The sequence below is a fragment of the Prunus mume genome, linkage group LG6 (genome assembly GCF_029339155.1).
Source record: "Prunus mume cultivar Tortuosa linkage group LG6, ASM2933915v1, whole genome shotgun sequence".
Lineage (NCBI taxonomy): Eukaryota > Viridiplantae > Streptophyta > Magnoliopsida > Rosales > Rosaceae > Prunus > Prunus mume.
In genome coordinates this window covers 15,752,369-15,776,941 of record NC_142703.1, presented here as the reverse complement: position 1 = coordinate 15,776,941, position 24,573 = coordinate 15,752,369, and the positions used below count along the sequence as shown (strand labels likewise).

The 24,573-nt window shown below is 36.5% G+C and overlaps 3 protein-coding genes and 1 pseudogene across 5 annotated transcripts; 2 read left to right on the top strand and 2 right to left on the bottom strand.

Annotated features, from left to right (window-relative positions):
- Nucleotides 1–4,972: 4,972 nt before the first annotated feature.
- On the bottom strand, nt 4,973–7,960 carry LOC103335291 (uncharacterized). 3 transcript variants are annotated; one of them, XM_089055386.1, is made up of 6 exons: nt 7,731–7,959; nt 6,598–6,882; nt 6,160–6,201; nt 5,731–5,904; nt 5,596–5,635; nt 5,300–5,523 (listed from the first exon to the last, which is right to left on the bottom strand). In XM_089055386.1, the coding sequence occupies exons 1-6, from the start codon at nt 7,875–7,877 to the stop codon at nt 5,453–5,455; spliced, it is 759 nt and encodes a 252-aa protein (XP_088911512.1). In that variant the 5' UTR covers nt 7,878–7,959; the 3' UTR covers nt 5,300–5,452. The 3 variants fall into 3 exon arrangements, with proteins under 3 accessions (XP_008236523.2, XP_088911512.1, XP_088911511.1); XM_008238301.3 differs by lacking the exon at nt 5,596–5,635 and having other exon boundaries at nt 4,973–5,523; nt 7,731–7,957; XM_089055385.1 differs by having other exon boundaries at nt 5,300–5,635; nt 7,731–7,960.
- Nucleotides 7,961–13,147: 5,187 nt separating this feature from the next.
- LOC103335290 (oil body-associated protein 1A-like) lies at nt 13,148–13,981 on the top strand. Its single transcript, XM_008238300.3, is given in 2 exon segments — nt 13,148–13,388; nt 13,391–13,981. Coding segments are annotated over 2 exon segments (717 nt in total). The 5' UTR covers nt 13,148–13,210; the 3' UTR covers nt 13,930–13,981.
- Nucleotides 13,982–14,171: 190 nt separating this feature from the next.
- On the bottom strand, nt 14,172–18,420 carry LOC103335312 (uncharacterized). Its single transcript, XM_089054064.1, has 11 exons — nt 18,312–18,420; nt 17,993–18,062; nt 17,769–17,870; nt 17,465–17,560; nt 17,102–17,182; nt 16,614–16,733; nt 15,832–15,960; nt 15,212–15,289; nt 14,937–15,023; nt 14,739–14,825; nt 14,172–14,651 (listed from the first exon to the last, which is right to left on the bottom strand). The coding sequence occupies exons 1-11, from the start codon at nt 18,320–18,322 to the stop codon at nt 14,601–14,603; spliced, it is 912 nt and encodes a 303-aa protein (XP_088910190.1). The 5' UTR covers nt 18,323–18,420; the 3' UTR covers nt 14,172–14,600.
- Nucleotides 18,367–20,816, top strand: LOC148916238 (uncharacterized; annotated as a pseudogene).
- Nucleotides 20,817–24,573: the final 3,757 nt, after the last annotated feature.

Below are 24,573 nucleotides of genomic sequence, written 5' to 3'. Positions count from 1 at the left end.
GAAAACAAAATCCTGGGGTAGGAAAGAGTACCACCCATGCTATTGACTAAACAAAAGAGTCAAGCAGCTTATATGAAACAGATAAACTTAACACCCAACCGCAAAACCCTTAAAACAACATCTCATCACTACGTAGGTAGTTGATTATGCAGTATATTCCTACTGAAGAACAAGTAGCATACATCTTCACAAGGGGATTGCATGGTCCTATTTTCCTGAGATATTGTACAAATTTGCAACTTAGCAGCTCGGCTGAGTTTGAGGGGGAATGATAACTGTATTGTCCAGGTCCTTAAGACTGTTATCAGATATATAAGCTATAGCTTTACATTGTAATCATCAATTAAGCAAGATCAATACACAATTCTGAGCTTTTCTCTGCTTTCTTCTTCCATCTTCTCTAAAACTCCTCTACTGTTATCATAATCCACCACACTAAACTCGTCATTTTTGTCATCTGAGTTATGCACTGATATTGGAGGGGACTGGACAGAAGGATGTGTTGGGACAGTATAGTCTACCCCAAAACTCATCATTTGAGTTTTGCATTGGAGGAGATTGGACTGGAGGATGTGCTTGGAGGAGTACAATCCGCGTTAGACTCTTCTCCTTGGTCCTGTACTGGAAAATATTAATTCACACTTTTAAGCATTCAACCTTGAAAGAAAATGTGAAGGAAAATTAATTACTATTTTATTTGTATATTTATTCATTATACCCACATGGATGGCCAGTTGCTGAAGATCCTTTTAGTACTGCAGCAGGGCGAATTCCTTGGGCCGAAAAAATTGGATATGTGAAGCTCAAAATAAGACTATATATATTTCATTTAGACCCAAAAAAGAAAAAAGAGATATTTTCATGGCTATGTCTTACCTTCAACATTATGGCGGTGAAGGAAAAAGAGAACAAGGAAGACAAATGTGCAACCCGTTTTCTCACAACTTTAGAATTTTTTAATCTAATAAGCTTGAGATGTATATAGTATAGAAAATACGAGTGAGGAGGAAGGGTATTTTTGTGCATGTATATAAACACAAGTATGTATGTGTGCACGGACCTAATTAAGGATAGAAACCATAAATAAGCTGTCAAATTATTTCTGTCCTTATTTTATTTTATTTTCGTGGAAAGATATTCAATCCATTAGAAGGGAGAATATAAAGAATTTGACTAATTAGAAGTGGTTAGAAAAACATTAAAAAAAAAAAACTAAACATGTGGATTAATATTATTTGGAATAACTAGAGTGAATATAATTTATTAGTTAGTACCGAAAATAAACTACTATATTCATTTGTAACTAGGGATGGGCACGGTATGATTCTCACCCCAAATTGGACTTTAAATTGGCATTATTCATTTTATTCGGTTTTGACAAAACAATTATCCGGTTTGGCTTGCCCGTAAGTCGGTTAGATTTTTGGTTTTGGACTGGAATTTTTTTTTTAAATTTTGAATTTTTTAAGTACAAAATCCAACTAAAATTTTATTTTGGCGATTAAAAATTCACGAATGCCCAAAATTTATGCAAAGGGAGGTGATTGAGCCTAGAAAAAAGAGGTGATTTGGTGTTGGGCTTGGGAAAAGATTAGTTATGGGTTTAAAAATTTAGCATTTGAGTTAAATATTTTACTAAAAAATTAAAAAACATATAGCGGGTTTGATTTTTTCACTACACGAATTGGAACCAGATGTTTTTGGTGAAATCAATTTTTTCAGCCCAATTTGGCGTGGTTTTTCGATTTGAATACCCACCCCCATTTGTAACTGAAAGAAAATTTACTAGGTGCAATGAATCATTTGAAGTCCTTGAATTTTTATTATTATTTTGTTGTTGTCAAAGTTAAGGGTTGGGGGGGTTACACATGTACTATGGGGGTTTGAACCTAGGACCACTTAGGAGCACATCCAATTCAACTAACACCCCATTGATTTTCTTCCATTTCTTCTACTAATAAAAACTTAAGCATAAACATTAACAATAAATACAAACTTTGATACATCGCTAACATATTATGTTCAACACAACAACTTAACCATAAACATTAAGAAACTAGTTCTTTGTATTGAAAGCGGTCTTTAAAAAAAAAAAATACAAATGATATTCTATTTAATTTAATTTGTACTACTGGGAGAGGAATTCAAACTCGGGTACAAAGTGAGGAGCACATCTGATATACTTGGCTATATTTGCTATTGAAAGAGGTCTTAAATTCAAATTTCCCCACTCCATTAATAATTTTATATATTTATAAAGTGGACAAAAATCCATAAACTTGAAATCTCACAATTCAAATATGGATCCGCATTTAAAATGCAAAATAATAATAAAAATAATAATATTAAGTATCAATATAAATGTTTCTATATATAGGAGCCCTTCAATGTAAACAAGGATGGCCAATTGCTTATTTAAAAATTATCTTTAGAAAAGTAAAATAATTTAGTTTGAAAAACAACCATATATATATGTATTACCCTAGCTAGTCAACCTTGGCCAGAATAAAATAACGAACCGTTTCGGTGTTCTCAGGCGTAATTTTTTCCTCAACGACGAAGGACCACAGGTCAATGTTATCGCCATTCTTAAGCTTATATATTTCCACAACGTCATTCCAACCTTCTTCTTCAAAAGAATATGTCCCATTTTCGTTCTTGACAAAAACTAGACAGCGCCAAGTCTCAGCAAATAAGTAGCGTCCGACCAACACCACTACCAGTTTTTGTTTAGCATTCAGTTTAGCTTTCTCTCTTGTATGGAGAACATTGGTGTCAAGTCGTTCCCCCCGAATCTGTATGCGGCAGTCGGAAGTCAAAGACAGTCGGTCGACGAACCCTCCATCGGAACCCTCCATAGTACGAATTAGGTTTTTTATGTCTTTAGGTAATTCCGAGTTCTCCATCTTTGAAGATTTCATGGCACGATTGACCTTGTGAGATTTAAAGCTAGGTTTTGCACGCCCTGCTAGATCCATCGTCGGCTTCTATATATATAGTACATTAGGAAACTTGGATTCCAAGAACTTTCAATATTTGCATTAGGGAAAGATTGACAAGCGTACTAGTCTATAATTTAATTGCATGGACATGTTCCAGCATGCTAGCCTAAACTAATTGCATGGGCATATCTATGTAGGATTCGAGCATGCATTTTTCACCTTTTCACTACATTTGAGATATTCTGGTAATTAATCTAATGACTTAAAACACACGCCGAATGTAGCATAGAGTTTAATTTATGTTTATTTGATTCTCTCTCTCTCTCTCTCTCATCTGATTTATGATCATGATCAGCTCTCCCATCTCTTCTTCTTTATTCTTTATTTCTCATAAATTATTTCATTTTGATCAGGGTCACATGCTCTAATTATTTTTGAGAAGTCTTGTTCATGTGGAAACCAAATAGGTATATAGCTTTTTTTATTTTATATATAGAAGGAATAACAACGGATCAGGCGACAATGATATTGTGAATTTCCATGCAAACAAACGAAGAGAGTGGATTCCAGCTACAGAAGAATAGCCTATGATTCTGTGAAAGAAAAAAACCTAATTCCCCTATTGAGAAGAAAGAATTTTCTGAGAGTGAGGGAAGAAAGGAGAAATAAATAGGGAGGAGAAGCTGATCAAGAGCGGGGAGATTGAGATAGTTCTCCCTCTCTATTTCTCCTTTCTTATTTTCTCATGTCACAAATTTTCTTTCTTGTCAATTGAGAAACTAGCTAGACATGTTATACCATTAACAACCACAACAATTATCCTTATAGAAGTCATAAATACCGGGTTAGAGAGACTACCTATGCAATAATAGTGCATGCATGCCATTAAAATTTCTTCTATGTTGAAAAATTCCAAAAATTAGTTTTAATTGTTTGCTTTTCAACGAAAGAGTAGACTACCTATGCAAATTTCATGCTTAATATTGGATTACAAGGTGACAAAAGCTTATAGTTAATAAAGATTTAGGGGACCCTACTATTTTTTGATGGCGTACACCGCATAAAATATTAATACGAAAAGAAAATTTATCTTAACATAAAATCATTAATTATTATATACTTTTATGGTGTTCTAATAAAGCATATCTTCTAACCCAAAAAAAAAAAAAAAAAAAAAAAACCCTCCCAATCCCACTTTCATAACCCACCATCTCTTTTTCAAGGTCATCACATACTCATATTCCATTTGTTTACAATGTGAAGCCTAGCATGCACATTACAGGTTCGAAATCTCACAAATTGATGAAAACTGTGTTTTTTTTTTAATGATGAAAAATGTGTTTTTTTTAAATGAATAAACAAGAGTAATGCTAGGCTTACCACATTTTTCATACCACAATTGTACCACCTCTCTAATAGAGGTGAGATGAAAAATGTGGTAAGCCTATCATTTTCCATGCAAACAATAAATCCTCACTTTGGAGCCTTCAAATGAAGTATGGGTTGAAAAAATTTCAATTCCATTGGGCTGGTATTCCTAGGCCAGGGTCCGAATGCGACGCGATTTGTTATTCCGTGCTCTACTTTCTATTTCAAGTTTTGAGAGTAGGAACAAGAACTGTAGAGATATATCATTCTTGGATTATGAGAGCATCTTACTAGAGGATCTCATTGGCAAATGTTACAAAAATTCTTTCTTTTAGCCTTTATTTACCTTACCAACTCAAACATTGCTTCGTATACTTTGGGACATATCCAGAAAATTGCAGCATCAGATGCGGCAGACTAATTCGACAATGGATCGCTAAAGGCTTTATAAAGGAGCAGAGAACGAAAAACATTGGACGATGTTGTAGAGGAATACTTGACAGAGCTTATCCAAAGAGGCCTAGTTCAAGTGTCATCGGTTCACTATCATACTGGGAAACTCAGAATGTCAAGTCCATGATGTCATACGTGACTGTCATCCTTTTAAAGACGAGATCTGAGCTTTTCTCCATTTCTCAAAGAAGATTCAAGATTCGCAATAATTTTGTAAAGACAAATCTAATCATATTTGTAATGACTAATAATAATAATCAAAGTTTATAGCCATAGATATGTCAGCCATCCCGTTAATAGTTGTAATTAGGCTTTATCTAATCATAATGTACAAGGGTCTCATTTCGATTCCCATTCAATCTTGAAGCAGCCAAGCATATAAGAAAGATGGTAGGCCAAAGGGATATTTTGATAGGATTATTGACACGGCGACAGAAGTAAATATATTGAATTGTCGAGCAAACGCACTGAGAGATGCCCCAGCTAAGCCATAGATGTCAGGGAGGGTACCAAAAACTGTGTAACGAGGAGGTGGATAATAAAACCACCATAGCATTCCCCACCTCCTCAATACGACTCTTTCTTTTATACCCTTGTGAAGGAGCTCACATATGCAAGTGAGTAGAGCCCCAAAAGCCAACAGCATACCGAATAGTGCGTAATGTGGTTTACTTGGGGAGGAAGCCTGATCAAAAGCAGCTGATAAGATCTCCAAGCCGAGGCTTGTGAGTAAAAAGAACCATTCTGTCCCTGAAGTAGTCTACAAAAGAAACTAGGAATAAGTTCAATACAAAATTAAAGAGAACTAGCAAGAAATAAGATGAGTGTGTACATGAGAAGACCGTCAATCTGGACCAGTGATCAAGTTGGTTCTTGCATGAATATATAGCCCAAATTCAGAGTCTAGCAACATAAGTATAATAAGACAGCATGACCCTAGTATATGGTTATGTGTTTCGATCACTACCTTTGTCGCCTGCCTTGGCTTGCCATAGTAAGTGTTCTCGTGGCTTGGTTGATCATGATCATGTTTCTGCTCATGCAATATTGGCTCTTCATGGTCGACGTTGTCCACACTGGAGCCGATGCCAGGTAGGACATCTGGAGTAATGCTAAGCAAAGGCGCCCCACCGCCCAACTCCTAAAACATGCAAAGATCAGGGGAAAGCCAAAGCCTTGTAACTCGAAATACAATGTCTTGCAAATGCAGAGACATGTCATATGCCAATCAAATTACAATGAAAGTATACTTCAATTAGAACTAAACCATCTAAAAATAAATAAAACTTTTTAAACATAACTTAATAGGGATGAAACCACCAAATTAAGAAAATTAACCAAAAATACGAAATTTAATGTTTGGAGCTTATGCCTCTATAGCAGTGAGAGCGCTTACCCACACACTCCTAGAAAGACTTTGATTCATGTCCTTCCTTTCCTGAAATAACATAACAAATTAAAATTTCAGTTATAAATTGAGTTGCAGCCTTCCAGTTGAAACGAAGGTTGCAGATGCCGCTTCTCCTACAATATGCAATGATAGTGTGAAAAGCGACAAGCCCTGTATCTGGAATACGAAGCTGTAATGTCTAATCATCTATTAAGCATGCACACTCTTGACCAGTATAATTCAGAGGTTCTGAATTCTCTTCTCTGTTTATAACTGTATTTCCAGCCGTTCATATTTTCTTTAGCATTGTACGAAGCCAGAACCCTCTTTGTCAAAGGTCACAGATGAAATCCATGGCCACCCCAACAAAGGTCACAGATCATCCATTGCCTTTGCATCATTTTTAGTGAACATAAAAAAAAAAATAGTGTCAAAAAATAAAACCTCATGGTTGTGAGTTCCCCTGTATGCTACATGAGTAATCTGTCCATCCAGTGATCTGCCCACCCTTTTCTTTGTTTTGCAATAGGGATATGTGCACATGTAATAACTCGTCGAGCCTTCATTACCTTTCACTCCTTTTTGTCCATATTTTCTCCAACTGTAACCATCTTCTGATATTGGTACCAATTTGGATTCTGCGGCTCCTGTCATCTTTGTTGAGGAATAAACTTGCCAAAAGTTTTTTTTGAGACGCGGTGCTCCCTGTTTGCTTTCAATTGTTTCTTCCTGTCCCCAAAGAATGAGGTAGCCTCAGAATAAGATTCAAAACTAGGTAGAGCACGGGGACACAAGAGATTTATCAGGAAAATGTCATGGCACAAGCAAAAGAAAAATTCGATGGGAGATAACTCCATCAACAAATATTACATGATGACAAAAGCAAAATAAAAATTTATGAGGTATATTTGTGTTTGACCTTTCCCTTTGTGCTGGTATATTTGTGTTTCTGTATTGTTCTGGGGCTGTTTCTTCCCCTCCCCGTTCGTTGGGGTTTCAATGAACAAAACCCACGACGTCAATCAATTCCAACCCAAAATCCCAAATTTCTCAATTAACAACCCATTTTTCGTGTTCAAATTCGTGCAATTGGACTCATCAACCACAAAAAAAAGGGTGGAATTGGAGCCACCAAGCTCCAACAAGAAAAATCCAGGAGAAACAGAGTCATCGGATGACAGAAACTGGTGAAATCACCGTCGGAAAAATCTCAACCTCTGCCACGCACGGCCGACGACGTTCCACTCGTCTCCTCGCGACACTGCCACCACCAAAGAAACCGGCGAACTCGGATCTGGCAGATCCCCATATTATCCGGTCACGCCGTTGAAACCGACATTCCCTCCCTGGTCAAATCTTTCCAACATGCTCAATGGTCTCTATGATGATTGGTGGATGATATTTGTATATTGTTTGTCCATATCTCATTGTAATTTGTAATATAATATAAATGAGTGGAATGCAAACTGACAAAGTCTCAAACAATAGATTATTTGTTCACTCTCACTCTCTCATACTATTTACAAAAAAGAATAACGTGGGAGATAGCAAAATTGAAGAGAAGGGAGAGGTGAAACCTGCATAATGCGCTGAAGATCACCGACGACGACAGGCGGTTCGTTGGAGTTCTGCAGCATGGCACATAGCCTCTTCCAGTTTTCCATTATAGTCACCGAAGAGTTGACTGCCCCAAAGTTGTTATTTAGATGCTCATGGCTCTCCATCGCTTGCTTCACTTGTAAAAATAAAAATTTAAATCAGACTCTTCAAATTCCTAACTCAGTGGTGAAGGTGATTGATTGTAATAAAAATCAAACTCATGTTACTTATATATTAGGTAACTTGCTTACTCCGCGTCATCTTTTCGAAGCAGTTTCCTGTCACTAAAAGCCAAATCAACGCGATTTGCATAATTTCCTAGCACCTGTGTTTTTTCTTTCCAAGTCAATGTGACTTAACTGAAATATTTAAGGAGGCGGATCGTGGCATTATATTTTTGACACAAGTTCCGACACAAAAAATTTTGAATCATTAAATTAAAATAATAATCAACACCGGGCAAATGGAGATTTTTTGCACATCCAGGCTATGGAGGAGATTACCAACGCTAGGCAGGGAGGGAGAGAGATGTAGAATTCGGGGAACTGTGCAATTCATAATAATTAAATTAAAATAATAATAATTTGAATAAATGTATTATTTCAAAAATAAATAAATTAGTTGTGAGATTTAATTTGAGCCAATGCCTAAATTTAATGACAAAAACAAGATGCCATGGGTCTGAAAAAGTAAGAGTAAGAGATTAAGTTACTTCCATATTTAAAAATAAATAAAGAAGTCCCTTTATGAGAAAATTACATAACCTTGACCATGGGGGCAATGCCCAAAAGGTCAAGGTAAAAGGAGCTAACAATAGAAAGAGGAAGACTATCTACCAAAGCTTGGAAGGGGTCAAGGAGTGTCCTAAGGAAGGTAAAGCATAGCAACCGAGTTTGACTCCTTGAAAGCATGCTGGAATTTAATCAAATTACAAAAGGAGGCCAAGTGTGACACATCTTGGAGAAGCTGCATAATACTCCAGGGGCAGAGCATTTCTTGTTAATAGCATCAATGACCAATTTGGAGTCACCTTCAATTATGATATTGTGCCAATCATGATGAACTGCATGGGCTAGACCATCCCTCAGAGCAAGGCATTCAGCCACAGCAATGGAATTGTCTCCAATTTTTTTAGCACCAGCGAGAAGGGTGTGGGCGTTGTCATCTCTAATTACAAATCCTGTGGTAGCAACTCCATTTTTGACTAATCCATCGAAGTTGAGCTTGATCCAACCAGAGGAGGCATCCCTTTGATAAGGGGAATAACCTGTTTGGGTTTCTTGAGCTTGTGATTCGCCTTCCAATAGTCCAGATGAATGAGACTGATAATAGAGAGGACTTGCGCAGGATAGGTTGCCATATCCTTAAAAATGAGGTTGTTGCAAGCTTCCCAAATCTGCCAGCAGATAAATAAATGTTTGCAAAAATTATTAAAACCTTTTGATTATCAATAGTATTTAAAGAAGATAACCAGGCAAGCAATATGGCCCCCATAAGCAAGATTAGGAACTACAGAACCATGGACACAGTTCCAAACTGACTGAGCAAAATTACAAGGAATGAACATGTGGTTAATATATTCAGGTTGATACTACCACATTGTTCGCTCCTTTTACCTTGACCTTTTTTGGGCATGCGTGCCCCCATGAGTCTAGGTTATTAATTTTAAAGTTGACACATGTTAGATTTTGAGTGGGAGTATCACATGCTGACGTGATGATACCATATTACTTTATAATTTCTCATGCGAACTAGTTAGTATTAATGGCAAAATTATGAGGTGAACTTTGTTTTGATTTGACTAGGGATTCAGGCTAATGGAGTACTAATGGTTCTAATAAGGTCTTTGGCGGGATCCGGGCATCACAAATGTGTTTTTATTTTTTTATTTTTTTTTATTTAGGCTTTTCCATGCACGACGAGCAATTAATTAACGAAGCTCGATGAATAGCATATTTCCAACTTCCTACATACGATATGCCAATTTAAATTGAATTTTTATGTGAAAAATGACTTATAGTTTAAGTGGTTAATTATTAATAATATTTAACTCGGAACTCGACATCTCATGTGTTCGAGATTTGGAGGCGGAGTTTATGATCTAATCCAAGTTTCAAATTTGTTGCCCATTCCATTTCAAATTTTCCTTTTTGAGGATACCAACCAAGGAAATTATTGATTGTCATAACTTTTTCCCAATTATTGAATCCAATTTGTTCATCCAAACACATTGTTATTGTAAGCTTGCCATCGGACAAAAAGGTACATGTAAAGTCAAAACAATCATGCTTAACATTAGGTTAATCAACAACAGAAACTCACAATTAACTGAAAATATTCATTATGACATAAGAGGATAATACTTAATAACAACGGGATGAACCAAACAACAAAAGATCGGCCAAGTGCTTATTGCATAATAGTAAAACATCATCTTAAACAAAGCTAGAACTTTAGTAAGAAAACGGTGCACATCAAAAGCCTTAGTGAAGATACTTAACCTTAGTCTATGACGGTAACAGTATTAGCAGTAGCCTGGTTATTGAGGCCATGCACGTACTGCATAACAAAAAATCGTGTGGACTCACCATCCACAAAGGACCAAAGGTCAACCGGAACTTCAACCCTAAAGCGGTTGCGGGAAACAACATTTTTCCATTCGTCCTGAGAACCAAAAACATACATCCCGTTTCCCTTCTTGACCAGCTTGATCAAGCTAGTAACGCCCTCAGGCTCTATAAGCTTTACAGGGATGGAATCTCCGTCATTGGCCAGCTTTTCCTTCTCCTTGGAGTGGAGAATGAGGCTGAGTAGCAGTGCCTGGGGTATCATCAGATACTCACTGCATATGTCACGTTGGAACTTCAAAAACAATCGGCCTACGAGCTTCACATCCTTACCCTTGAGTTCACGGATCTTATCTTTTGTATGTTGGGCCAACACAAAGTCTGCCATCTTCGAAAATCTTGGTATTCAGGAGATGACCTAGTGAGGAAACTAAGAACTTGTGCCCTATGATAAGCCTCTATACACGTATATATAGCTGTAAATAACTAGTTTAGGAAACATGTTTTTCAAGAATTTTCGATATTTGAATCTTGAAAATGACCAGCGTTCTAGCCTATATTAGTTGTTAGGTAGGCATGCATATCCATTTGGAATTACCTTATAACCATAAAGATGTGAGCATGCATATAAGGATGGATATTTGGAGCCACTAGGCTTTAAAATAAAAACATTAGAAAATTAGATTATGATGACAGATTAAATCCTAAATTTTGCTCCTAATTTATACCCAACTCACATGAGTTTTCCTTATATCACCTGATTAGTTTGCTATAAAAATTTGTTTTATTTATTCCTAAAATGCCATTTTTTTTCTATAATCCAGCGAACAATCATTGCATCAATTTAATTTTGAAAATATAGGTTCACCTTATACCAAATGTGGGTACTAAAGTTCATGAATCTACCACCAAATGAGTAGTTAAATATTCAAAAAAAAAAATTTGAGTAATTATATATATGTATATATGTAAAGGTTTTCATATGTTGGCCTCGCAGATTGGGCACTTAAATTCACTTGCCATATATAGGCATATGTAAAATATAAATTCTATTGCAGCTCAAGTAGTTAAGAGTATTTATCGTTGAACTTGATATCCTGTGTTCATTTCCTGTCTCTCCTCATATCGCTTGTGAAAAAATAAAAATAAAAGACATAGACAAGTATCAAATTTCAAGTAAATTTTTAGTCTTCTCATTGTTGCAGAAGCAAAGAAGTTTTGTGGTTTGTTTATGTACAACGACTTGTATGTATCTATTTTTATGCGTTCGTGCTATAATAATCATTTGCAAGGGGCTTATAGCTAGTGGTTAAAAGCATTTAACTCTGCACATGAGATTCTAGGTTTGGTACCTCTATCTTCTAATATCGTTTTTGTATTTTATTTAAAAAAAAAAAAGCATACCTCCAATCACTTGGATCATTGAAATACATAGACATTTCTTTTTCCAGCACGCCCTAGAATAACGAGCACACTCCTTTTTTTGGGATGAGTTACAAGTTGGTTTACGAGCAACCAACCTTACATAAGTTTTACGAAACAACTAAATCTCAACAACACCAACCCCTACGAATTCTTAAATATAGAGACTGCAAGCTTGAAACATGACAAGGTTTTAAAAAATAGATAATGTGGTTGTAAACGGACTTGCCATGATAAAACCAGTAGTCGGGCTAGAACCTCGGACCTAATAAGATCCATGAGTGTTTGCTCGGCCACAATTTAAAGTGTTTTTCGTTTAGGTGCACAGTACATATTAATAGTTGTCATTTTTGTATTTTCTAGAAACACCATGTGATCTATTTTATTAGTCACAATATATATACAAGAGATATAATTTTAGTGGGTATGGCTCGAATCACCCGTGGGTGCATAGCATATAACGAAGCAACGAGTGGATTCTTTGTCTATGAAGGTCCATAGGTCAAAGGGAACGTCGACCTTAAAGGGACTCCTTGACACCAATTTCACTTTAACCTCACTATTTTTCTTTACGTCAGGCACTTTCACCAGACTTATCAACCCACAATGGCCCTCGGGTTTGAAGAGCTTCGCCACCAGTTTACCGTTGTTGAGCAGCTGCACCTCACCAGGCTCGTCAAGGATGGAGTCAAGCACTTGTGGCCGTATTGTCAGATGAATGCCGGGTTCAAACTGCAAGTTCAGTCCGGAGGCAACGTGCTTTATGTTTTGACCTCCCTCCCGACTAATTAGGGTCTTTATATTAACCGGCAACACAAAGTCCACCATCTTAATAGAGTTTAAGGTTTAGAGTGTAGGAGGCAAAAGCTTGTGAGATTGAGAAGTTGAAGGAGAAAGCTGAGGTAGGCTAATTTGCACTACGCTCGATCAATCTCGGCCTATTTATAACGTTTAGGTTGGTTTTAAAGAACTTAGCATGCTAAGTCTAAATTAATTGGATCGGCATGTGCAGGCATGCGTGCATATGCATTGCGTATTTCTAATAACATTAATTGGGGGCGCTATGCGATGACACCACGTTACTGTATGTACGTATGTGTTTTGCTTGCTTATACACAAACACAGTCACTAAAAAAACATTCAGAGAGTCACAACGTATGGATAAATCTTATAGAGAAAAAGTAAACCTCAATTACCAGATAAGATATGTTGATATTGTTACAAATATATTCCTCTAGCAAAACCGAAGTTTTTTTTTCCCCTTCTTTAGAACTTGTTCTCAAACACGATAAGAATGGTTCCTCAGTAAAAGCCTCGTCTATAGCCACGTTTGAGCTAAAACAAAACACATGTATGCCTTATTCTCCCACCACGCGTAACTCTGCATGCAAGTTTGCAACCACCTTCTCCTGCGTTAAATTGGCTTTAAGCAGTGCCTTTCAAAACCAAAACCTACCAAACAAACAGCAATGTCCACGGCTCACACACAAGTCCCAGGCGAGCCAACCCACACGGGCACCTCGCTCGTCGAAACCGCTACGGCCGCCATCCAACACTTCGGCCCGATCAACCAAATCCACCAGCACCTCTGCGCCTTCCACTTCTACTCCCACGACATGACCCGCCAGGTGGAGGCCCACCACTACTGCGCCACCAGAACGAGGAGATGAGGCAGTGCCTCATCTACGATGGGCCTGAGGCTGATGCAAGGCTTATCGGCCTCGAGTACGTCGTGTCAGAGAATCTCTTCCTGACACTACCGGACGAGGAGAAGCCACTCTGGCACTCCCACGAATACGAGGTCAAGAGCGGCGTCTTGTTCATGCCCAGAGTGCCTGGCGTGATCGAGAGGCGGGACATGGAGAAGGTGTGCAAGACGTATGGGAAGGTGTGGCATTTTTGGGAGGTGGACAAGGGGGACAACTTGCCGCTTGGGATTCCGAGGGTTATGATGGCGTTGACCAGGGATGGTCAACTGGATGAGGGTTTGAAGAAGGGTGTGGAGGAGAGGTATGGGGTGAGCTTTGACAAGGAGAGGGTGAATCGGGCGTATATGAGTGGGCCCGAGCACGGGGTACATCCCCTGGCGAACGGGGCAGGGAAAGGGTTGAAGACTGAGCTGAGAGAGACTGGTTGCGTTAAGCCTCCTGCTGATTCTGTTTCTCCTGTTCTCAGGGCCTCTGTTTGATTGTGTGTGGATGGGAAAATTAATCAGTGATATATCAAACAGGGCTTTTCTAGATGTGTGTTTCTTAAACCAGTAGTTGTATTACCATTTGTTATTTTTGTAATTTTGAAGTTAAAGGTGTGTGCAATCTAATCTTTGAAGTCAGCTTTTCGAACAGAAAATTAAGGAAATGAATTTTGTGAAAACAATTTGAAAAACACGAAAAATTCAATGGGTGTCTGAATTTCTGCTAGCACAACTAGTGATCCAAAATCTTTTTTATTCAATTAATGATACAAAAGAAGGCATAATGTGGCTCATATATATAGTCATACATGACAAGATGACCCAACAAGAAAGTTTACTTTGCACCTGCAATACCACCACCTTCTAAGCAAAATAGTTTCATTCTCTGTATGTGTATTTGCAACCGGGAATAGTTTTATTCTTTTGTATTTGGGCAAACACAGCCACAAACTAGCTCATGTAAAAATGATCATCGTTCTTGAAAATTTTCACCATTGTTTCTTTCTTGTGTAAATATATTTTTCTATGACAGATGAGTTGCTTTGCTAGCCTTCTTGAACAAGAGCTGCAAATGTAAACATCGGTGCTCTTTCAATCTTCTTTTCTCTGTTTATTTTTCAGAAAGGAAATAAAACATGCCTGGGAAGCTGCAAGGCAACATCTGCTCATAATCTTGCCGTTTGTTGGCTAAAGGTAGGATCAATGCAAACAACAACCTGTAACAATTTTACAGCAAGGAAAAGGGCATTTAGGAATTACCATTCTGAGAGTGAGAGAAGTTCAAGATATGACAGAGGAATTACCTTCCCTACACTTTTACCGGAATGGAGATACTCCACGGCATCTGCAACCGAATGTACACCCAAAAACTGTTTTGGGTCTAAAGAAACCTATAAAATTGAAGGCGGCATACAATCAGAACACCGATGATTCAAGTTCAAGAAGTTCGTGGATAAGAACTAGCAGTAAATTCAGTTGGTGCATTATGTAGATATATTTACCTTCAGCTTTCCCATAGAGAAAAGATGAAATAGTTTATCCAGATGTTCTTGCCAGAAGTGACTGTATTGCACTAGGAAGAAACCAGCCTGAAAAGATTGGCATTGTTATATCAACTAGTTTTTGATTTATTGATGAATTCTCCAAAATATAGTTGAATGCAGAGTCAGTTCTCAAAACTAGGATGATGAATGTCAAGAAACTTATTTTGTGGGAAGTAGGACGAAATGATGGCCGATTATATGAGGACCAGTTTAGTATTTAGAGAGCTACATACCACAGTTTGGCTTTTTGCTAAGAGCTTTTCGCAAAGTCCTGGGTAGTTTGATGGCTTCCACCCATGCTCTCCTTGATACTGTGTTCAGAATGGATTATGTTATTGGAATAAACGAAAGCCAACAACGTCAAACCCAAGAAATTCCAGAGCAGACAAGAAAAACTTCAAGTGAAATACTAGTTAGTGTTCTTCAGGGCACGATATAATAGAATTTAAACAAAATTAAGTTAAAAATAAATTTGAACACATCAGGAAAGTATGAACCTAACAAGGAGAATATATACAGATCCATAGCTGAACCTGTACTACATCCTAGAAATCTTATACCAACTCTGCATGGTTAGGACTGTTAATTGGAGCTTATATTGATTTCTTTACCAATAATGAGATAGACATATTATTATCACAGATAAAATATAAGTTTTTAAAATTTTACCAAGATGGTTGCTAGATTAGAATTGTAAAACTAAAACACAACAATGATGCCAAATCGGAAAAACATAAAAAATGGATTCTAACCATTTTCTATACTTCAACAATTCTATTCAACTGTCAACATATCAAGTGTCAAGAAAGACAATCATAGGGTAATAACGTTTATGCTTGCATGAATACACAACCTGAGAAATCATTCCAATCACTATGAGTCGTCCATAAACCGCAAGAGCATTCAGACACAAATCGAACATGTCACCACCTACAGACTCATAGATAATGTCAACGCCTTTGGGAAACTCCTTCTTTAGAACCTGGAAAACTGGAAGTTATCAATAACCCCAACTTTATACTCAAATGACTTTAGAATAAAATTATTGCATTGCTCCTTAAACTGAATCAGATTAAAAGCCATTTAGTTCGTACTGTGAGTGTTCCTTTATCCATCCAACATGTGTCCATATTATAAAGTGACACTCCAAATAGTCCCATTTAAACCTAAAGAGTATGGATGACAAGATGTGTTTCAACTTAGTAATTGTTCAGACTGCATTCTCAAAATGCGTTTCAGTGATGATATAAATTGGACAAGGAAAAACTGATAAAATAGGAAAGCTATACAAGCAGATAACTCAAAGGTTACTTCAACAAAATGCAAAAACTAGATTTGCGATTAACCAGTGCCAGCTTAAGATTGACTATGAGTCAGTGAATTTTACTAAGATTAAAGACATGCACATGACCACATACTTCAAATTAGATATTGATCTGTGGAGTCTTTGAACGAAAAAAAAACACTAAACAATCAGTATAAACAGATGTAGTCGATTTTAAGAGCTGAAATCTGGATTAACTGACATATTGCATCACATCAATGAAGTCATGGGTCCATTTTCACCTTACCATTCCACCAAATACAACTAAGAAACAATTTCGTAAATCAAGGGGAAAGATTCAAAAGACATACAGTCTTGATATCTTCAGCTTTATAGTCTATGACTCGATCAACCCCCAATTCTTTCAAATGCTTTGCCTTTTCTTCACCTCCACAAGTTGCAACCACTGTATTTCCAGATAGCTTTGCAAGCTGTGCATATAAAAGACTACTAAGAATATTTCCATTCAGGATGCTCGAGAGAATAATATCGTTGAAACACTATTCCAATAGCTACAAAATTTTGTTAAGAAAAAAATTGCCCCAAAGACCCACGGATTCCAGTCAATATTCACCAAAGTTTTGGTGGGCTTTCAGAAGATAAAGGAAATAAGGTTTTTTTTGTCTCAGCTTTCCATCCCCTAGTTGGTGTCAGTGGGTTTGACATACGGAATTGTCGTGTGCATCAGCCAACATTTTAGACAGTAAGAGCAGTGCACTCACAAACAGCCGTACACCCTATGGAATCAGATAAAAAGCAAGCATGTCATAAAGAGCTATTCCTATATTTGAAAGCAAACCTGGACTGCAAATTGCCCAGTCCCTCCAGCAGCAGCAGTAACAAGAACTACTTTTCCAGATTCCAGTTGTCCTGCCCCTGCCTAGAGGTTCATAATAAAAGAAATTGTAAGACAAGTAGAAATGTGGTGTCTCAGTGAATAATCTAACACAAACTATTAAAAACAATGAAGGCTACAGAACAAAAAATATAATGCACAATGGCTAGAAAGTTATTTAAAAGAAGGCACGACATTATCATCTGAATGTGACCACCAAGAATTCAGCAAAGGAAATAATATGCAATTCTGATACACAAATACATATATGTGCACTAACAGTTTTTGGACTATTATTTTCCGACTACACATACACACACATTTAACCTTTTCTAGAGCGATTGATGCAGTCAGTCCTGAAGTAAGCATAGCAACAACTTCTGGATCTGGTCTTTCCACAGGAAGGATGTGTTTTGAAGGCACCTAACTCAAGTGCAAAGCTCATCAGTTACTAAACTAGTAATGGATATTAAAAATAAACAAAAGAAAGATATCGAAAAATAGAATAGAATCATTTGGTGTCATGACTAATGATTACTGTAAACTTGGAAACATTCCTGACATTAAATATGAAAGCAATTCTTAGTAAACATTGAAAGAAAAAATGAACAGTATTCTTCAGACAGTGTACCATCGTGAATTCTGCATAACTACCAAAAGTCATGATTGCTGCTGGAGTACCAACTTTCAAGTTAGTGACAGATTCCCCAACTGCTGCAATTATCCCCACAGCCTGCAACAGTGCAACAGACTTTATCAACTAGGCATCATAGATAGCAATAACTTTATAAACCTAAAGGCCCTCAACTGCATGAGCGATTGTAAGAATGTCAAAAATTATATATTGTCCTGCACCTCAAAACCACAATCAAATGGAAGACGGGATTCAAGATCTTTGTTGCTTCCACCAAAATAACGCCCTGAGCTGTAAATTTACCTACCAAAAATAAGTCCCTGTTAGAGCATATATTAATGAAGAAAAGTCATTAAATTCAGTCTAGTTCTAAATACCATGCCAGATAATTTAGATTTCATAAAATAAATATTAAAAAATGTATGTCATAAAATGAAGAAAAGTGAGAGATGTAAACCAATAAAACATGTGATGGCATAATAGAATCCAGGAAAATAAAAACCCTTAGGATGAATATTTCAAGGGGAGCCATAAACTTACATCACTAGCATTTACGCCAGCATATATGACTTTCACAAGAACGTGGTTTGGTATAATGGGTAATCTCAATGGTGCGCGCACTGTGCCGGTAGCATTCGAAAATTGTGACTCAAGGTGTGAACAACTCTGAAGAAAAAGAACTAAAATTAATTACCAAATACTAAAAACAAAACCATGCTTTATATTGAGCATTTTACACATAAGCAACGTAATAACAGGTAGAAAGTTGTTCTATCACAAAGATTTTGCAATAAAAGGATTTTGTCAAGTCAAGCGAGAAAAAGTGGACTACAGTGAACAGATTTATGTAAAGGCTCTTGAAGAAATGAAAAGCTTCGTTTTCAGCCTATACCAACAAAAGTAATAATCTGTCAGATTTTTTTCTTCAACAAAAGAGTTAATAGTGGATACTATAACATCATTACTCAAGACCATACTTCTATTCTGCATATGCTAAACGAAATCAATTTATGGGTTCACAATAAAAATATATCCAGTCATATATTAAACGGTCAAGAATTACCTAAGAAATTGAACTTGTATCATACTCATAAAGGAAGGAAGAAAAATAATGTTTGATGTATTATTACTAACAATTTCTCAAAACTTTGTGGAAGTTGAAGATTCAAAGGAGCTTGGAATGGAGCTTTTGCCCCAGCTCTTTTCCTCTGGCTAACCAAGTATTTTACTTCTTCTGCGGGAGTTGGCCAATATTCCATGCCTCTTCGAATTGTAATCCATAGGCATGAACCAGCTTTACTCTCATCAGTAATAAGCTCAAAGGCACCTAAAATGCATAACAGCCTTTATTCAATAAACATGGTGGGTTAAACAATATATCCAAGCTCTATTTCAGTGATATAGTACACATCTATACAATCTAAAAGAAAGTAGAAAACCTATCCAATAGCCATTCTGAATGCTTAGACCCTTTCACTACATAGAGTTGAGTAGCAAAGAACTGTGTCTTTGCAAGGCACTGGCAATAGATAATTTCTCAAATCACCACCACCCACATGTTGGGCCAAAATACTATTCAAATCCTAGATAATTAAAATTTTGACCCAAAAAAAAAGCCTTCATTCAATGAAAGCCTTCTACACGGGCCTCATCATTTATAATGACAAATGGGGACATCAAAATCATCATTCCCATAATACAACTGTTTACGCCAATTAGGTATAGTCTCTTGATGTCCTTTCTTATGTACTAGGATATTGTATCAAGACAAAAAAATTCTTAACTATGAAGTCCAACAATCGTATCCCTATAATTATAATTTGTCTCCTCACATAATTACTAGAATTACAACCTTCGTTAAAGAAAAGAGAAAGATAAAGCATACCTTTCACTACCATTTCCATAGGGACAAAGCCATCCGTTAGGCTAACAATTTTAGAACCCACCTTTGAGCCCATGTCAGTTTCAACAAACTGCATCAAAGAAGTTGGCAATAATTTGTTTCTTAAGTATTCCTTTGAATTGTAGTCTTATTTCAGTTGGATTTAAGTTACAATCTTACTTCAGGACAAAGCACATTGATGCGAATCCCTTGACGCTTGTAGAGAACCAGAGATCTAGTAAATTGAACAACACCGCCTGCAAAAACATGATTCTATGATCATCAATTTATCTATGAAAGTGGCACTTACAAGATATCTCTGCACATGTTAGGTGTACTAAAGTTTATCTGTATCCATGGATGCTCCAGAAAAAAATTGCAGACTGACAAAAAAACAGTTTCAGACAGGAAATCAGAGACAAAGCTACTGCATAGAGCAAACCTTTTGAGCCAGAGTAGATTGGATCAGAGTACAGTGGGTAAAGACCTGAAGCAGACCCCATATTGATAATTACGCCAGGCTTTTGCACAGATTGCATGGTTTTAATCTGTTTGAAACATAGTTGATTCATGAGACACACTAATGTAGTCAACAATAAATAAGTTCAGAAGCATAATAACAGAGAGAAACTAATAGAAGTGGCTCTAAGTAATCCTCAACACAAAACATTTTTTCTCTTATTTCTTACAATCTAATTTCACAAGCATGACTGGTATATATCAATTTTCAACACTACTTCCCACTGGGTATGATTCAAAAGTTTGGAATTCTGAGTAACATCATAAGCAATATTTTTCTTTCAAAAGATCAATTAACCAAGAAATAAGAAGAAGAGCAGTTTCTTATCCACTTTCAGAAGCCCAAATTGATACGACTAAAACATCAGGAATGACAACATATTCTCACTCACCTCTATGGACTAAACTTTGATAGGCAATGGCCCTGAATAGAACTTTATGGTTTTGGGGGAAATCATTGGAGGTCGATTAAAATGCAGCACATTCACATTAGCAGATATGGAAGGTACAGGTATATCAGAAAAACCTAGTCAAAATCCAAACGTACCGCAAGGCGAGTGCAATCAATAATTGCAATCAGATTCACATCTACTGTTAGTCTCCATGAGCGAGTACCGTCTGTTTGATCCTTATTGAATGGTATGGGATTAATGATGCCTGCACTGTTAATACAGATATCCAATCCTCCAAATGTTGCTAAATGTTTCTCAAAAGCAGCAGCTATATTACCTGTCCATCACATAAAGAATAACATAATTATCTGAAAGGTACCATCTAATCCACAAATTAGTAAAACTGCACATATAGAATGAATGAGAACCAAGCCTCTTCAAATTTCTAGTTGTGAGTATGAAATGCAGATACATGTACATATTTCAAATCAAACATGACTGAAAAACAAATCTTTTGCCTTTTTCTTCTTTTCTATGTCCAAATGTTTTTACTCATTGAAAAATAAGACTTCTGTAAAATATGTATAACTTGTAAATAAACACATTTTAGGGAGAAAAACAGAATATTTAATGAAAAGAAGAAAACCGAGAATTTAGAATTCATTCGTAGATCAGTCTTACGTACAAACAGTTCACTTACTTGTATCAGTCACATCGCATTTCACAAACAACGCAGATGGAAAACCTAAATTGGTATGGAACTTGGCATTCTCCTTCTGAACAAGGGATGCAACTTCCTTTCCCTTTTCTTCAGAGAAATCAACAACCGTCACAAATATTCCCTTCGCTCCAAGAGCCAAGCTGAGAGCTTTCCCTACATAGCAACACCCCAGAAAGTCACTAATATTTATTTACAGCCAGCAGCCCCAATCATAGAGTCAAAGAATCTACACATCTACAATTTAAATTGTCTATGCATTCTCCTAGTGATTTCATTAAGAATCTTGATTGGATTTGATTTGAAAGTTTTCAATTCTAGAGCAAACTGTTTGGCCAAAGTAAAATGGATTTGGAAATTTCAAAATCAAACCCAGTTCTTCGAAAATCAAAACCAAACACAACCTGACTGATGCACACCAGCCACCATTTATGTACAGCGATTTTCATTTTCGTTCTTGTTTTTGAAAATTCGAGTTATATATGAATTAAACACGCATAGCAGAACCAGTGTTCTTGTTGTTCAAGTTTGATGAAAAAATTGATAGAGGAAGATTAACAGAGCAGTGGACGATGGTTTACCAATTCCAGAAGCTCCACCAGTAACGAGAGCTGAAAGGCCTGGTTTTAGTTCCATTTCTGTGGAAATTGACCGTTGAATTTGAAGGTGGTGATGATCTTCGCGGTGGTTGACAACGGTTGAAGGCGGAGAGAGATACGCACAAGGGCGAGCGTAATAAGCCAATGCCGAGTGGCTTCGTGCCGTTTCGTAGCTTTTGTGTCGTCGTTAGTAATGGCGCGATTTGATCGCTAACAGAACGAAGGGGATGGCCGGCCTCAGGAAGCAGGAAATGGCTATTTTGTCCAGTATGCTTTAATCCGAAATGTCGCATCAGTATTTCTCGGTTTATCCAATTTTTATTCTAATTTCATTTAATTGTTTTATTAGCGAGAGAGACAAAATAAATTAAAATATAAAATATCTTAAAATCCTAGAGGACTTTCTGAATAAACATCTCCAAACGTTTTTTTTTTCCAACATAATGGAAGTTATTTCAAATTTCTTTCATTCTTGAAAACAAATGGTTAGTTGCTCTTTTCATATGGATCATTGACGATGGGTTCGCATTTCATATTTAGCTTAATTAATGGTTGTAGAGATTTTGACAAGAAGAAAAAAATATTTTATTTTGAAGCTGTGGGAGCATAACCATGTCATCTTGAAGCTATGGGTACAGTTCTTCTTTGAGTTTGCATAGTTTTGATGTCTTTTTGTTGGCGAGATTGTTAGGATTTTAATTCCTCATTATGTTAGGATTTTGGTTACTTACCTATTTATCTAGTCATATTATAATTGAGATTTATTTTCTATTATAATTTAGTTTATTTCCTATTTTATTTAGGATTATATTCCTTATAAATACCTCCATATTGGAGAAGAATACATATCTGAGATAACTGAATATTTACCCTACTTTGTTTGACATAGGCATCAGAGTCTTGGTTTTCTTGTGACCTATTCTTGAGTTCTCCTTGCAATTTAAGTGTTCTCTTCCCTTTCTCTTCAAAGGGGGGAGAGGGAGTGAAAATGATATGTTTATCTTTCCCATGAAGATATTGCATATTTCTTGACTACGACAACCCTTTCACTTCAAGGGGGAGATGGAATGAAGAGAAGTTGTGTTTGCGTGAATTAGGTATAGTAGATATGGAGGAATTCTCCTTCACTTAGGCTGTTGTTGTCGTTGCCTTGGCCGTTGTTGCCATCGTTGATGTTGCCTTTTCTTGCTTCGCTTTCCGTTGATGTGGTCACTGTCATTGTTGTTGCTTTGTTTGTACCCTTTACCTTCGCTTTGCCTTCATTTGCCTTGCCTTTTTTGCCTTGCCTTTTCCATTGATCTTGTCTTGCCTTTCTTTGCCTTGCCTTACTTTGCTTTTATTTGTCTTTGTTTTTACCTTACTTTGCATTGCTTTGCCTTTATTTGCCTTTACTTTGTCTTGCCTTGCTTTGCCTTGCTTTGCTTGCCTTGCCTTGCCTTGCCTTGCCTTGCCTTGCCTTGCCTTGCCTTGCCTTGTCTTTGCCTTGCCTTGCCTTGCCTTGCCTTGCCTTTGCCTTTGCTCTTGCCTTATCCTATTTTTAGGGTTTGGTTTTGCCTTGCTTTTGTTGTGTGCACAAGGTTTTTGTGTTCTTTGCCTTGTCTTTATCGTGTTCACAAGGTTTCTGTGTTCTTTGTCTTGTCTTTGTCGTGTTCATAAGTTTATGTGTTCTTTGTTTTGCCTCTGTCATGTTCACAGGGCTTCTATGTTTTGTCTTATCTATTTTTAGGTTTGGTTTTGCTCTTGCCTTTGTTTTGCCTTGCTTTGCATTTGCCTCTAGTATGGTGTACCATGCCTTGCTTGTCAAGTTGGGCATGTGAAACATATTTTAGAAGTAGAATATTTTAAAAGTATAGCCACGCGGCTTTACTCTATAAATAGAATATTTTAAGAGTTTATTGCTCGACTTTACTTAATAAATAGAATATTTTAAGGGTATACTTGCTTGGCTATACTCTATAAACAGAATATTTTAAGAGTATACTCGCTCTAGAAATAGAATAGAATATTGTAGACGTACAGCCGTGCGGCTGTACTCTGTAAATAGACTATTTTAAACGTATAGCCGCACGGCTATACCCTTTAAAGACAACACTTTTGAAGTATAGCCGACCGGTTATACTCTTTAAATACCATAATCTTGATTTCTCTTTTCTAATTACTTTATTTAGTAGTTATATTTTAATTATTAATTACTTAGTGAATAATTAGTATTTAAATGTTTTATTAAATTAAATATACTAAACTAGTATATAAAATTTTTAAATTAAAAAAAAAATACACAAAACCTCCCCCGACGAAATTTCACAAGATAGATCTATCCTGGCGAACGTTTGTCGGATTAGAGTTCTCCCGACAACTTTTCGTCTGCAAAGGTTTGTTTCGTTGGGAGAGGTCTAATCCGACAAATATTGCTGGCATAGATCTGTGCCGACAATATTTTATCCGGACAAATTTTCTTGCCTTTATATATATATATATATATATATATTTGTATTTGAATTTATTTATAAATTTTAAACATATAAAATTAGTTTCTTTACTTTTATTCTTTGGCCAACATCTTTAATTTAATCTATGTAGTTAAGCAATATCTTAGCCTTTTTTTAATTGCTTTTAATTAGTAATTGTGTTTTAATTATTATTTGATTGTTGAATATTTAAATATTTTACCCATTTTATAAATTACTTAATA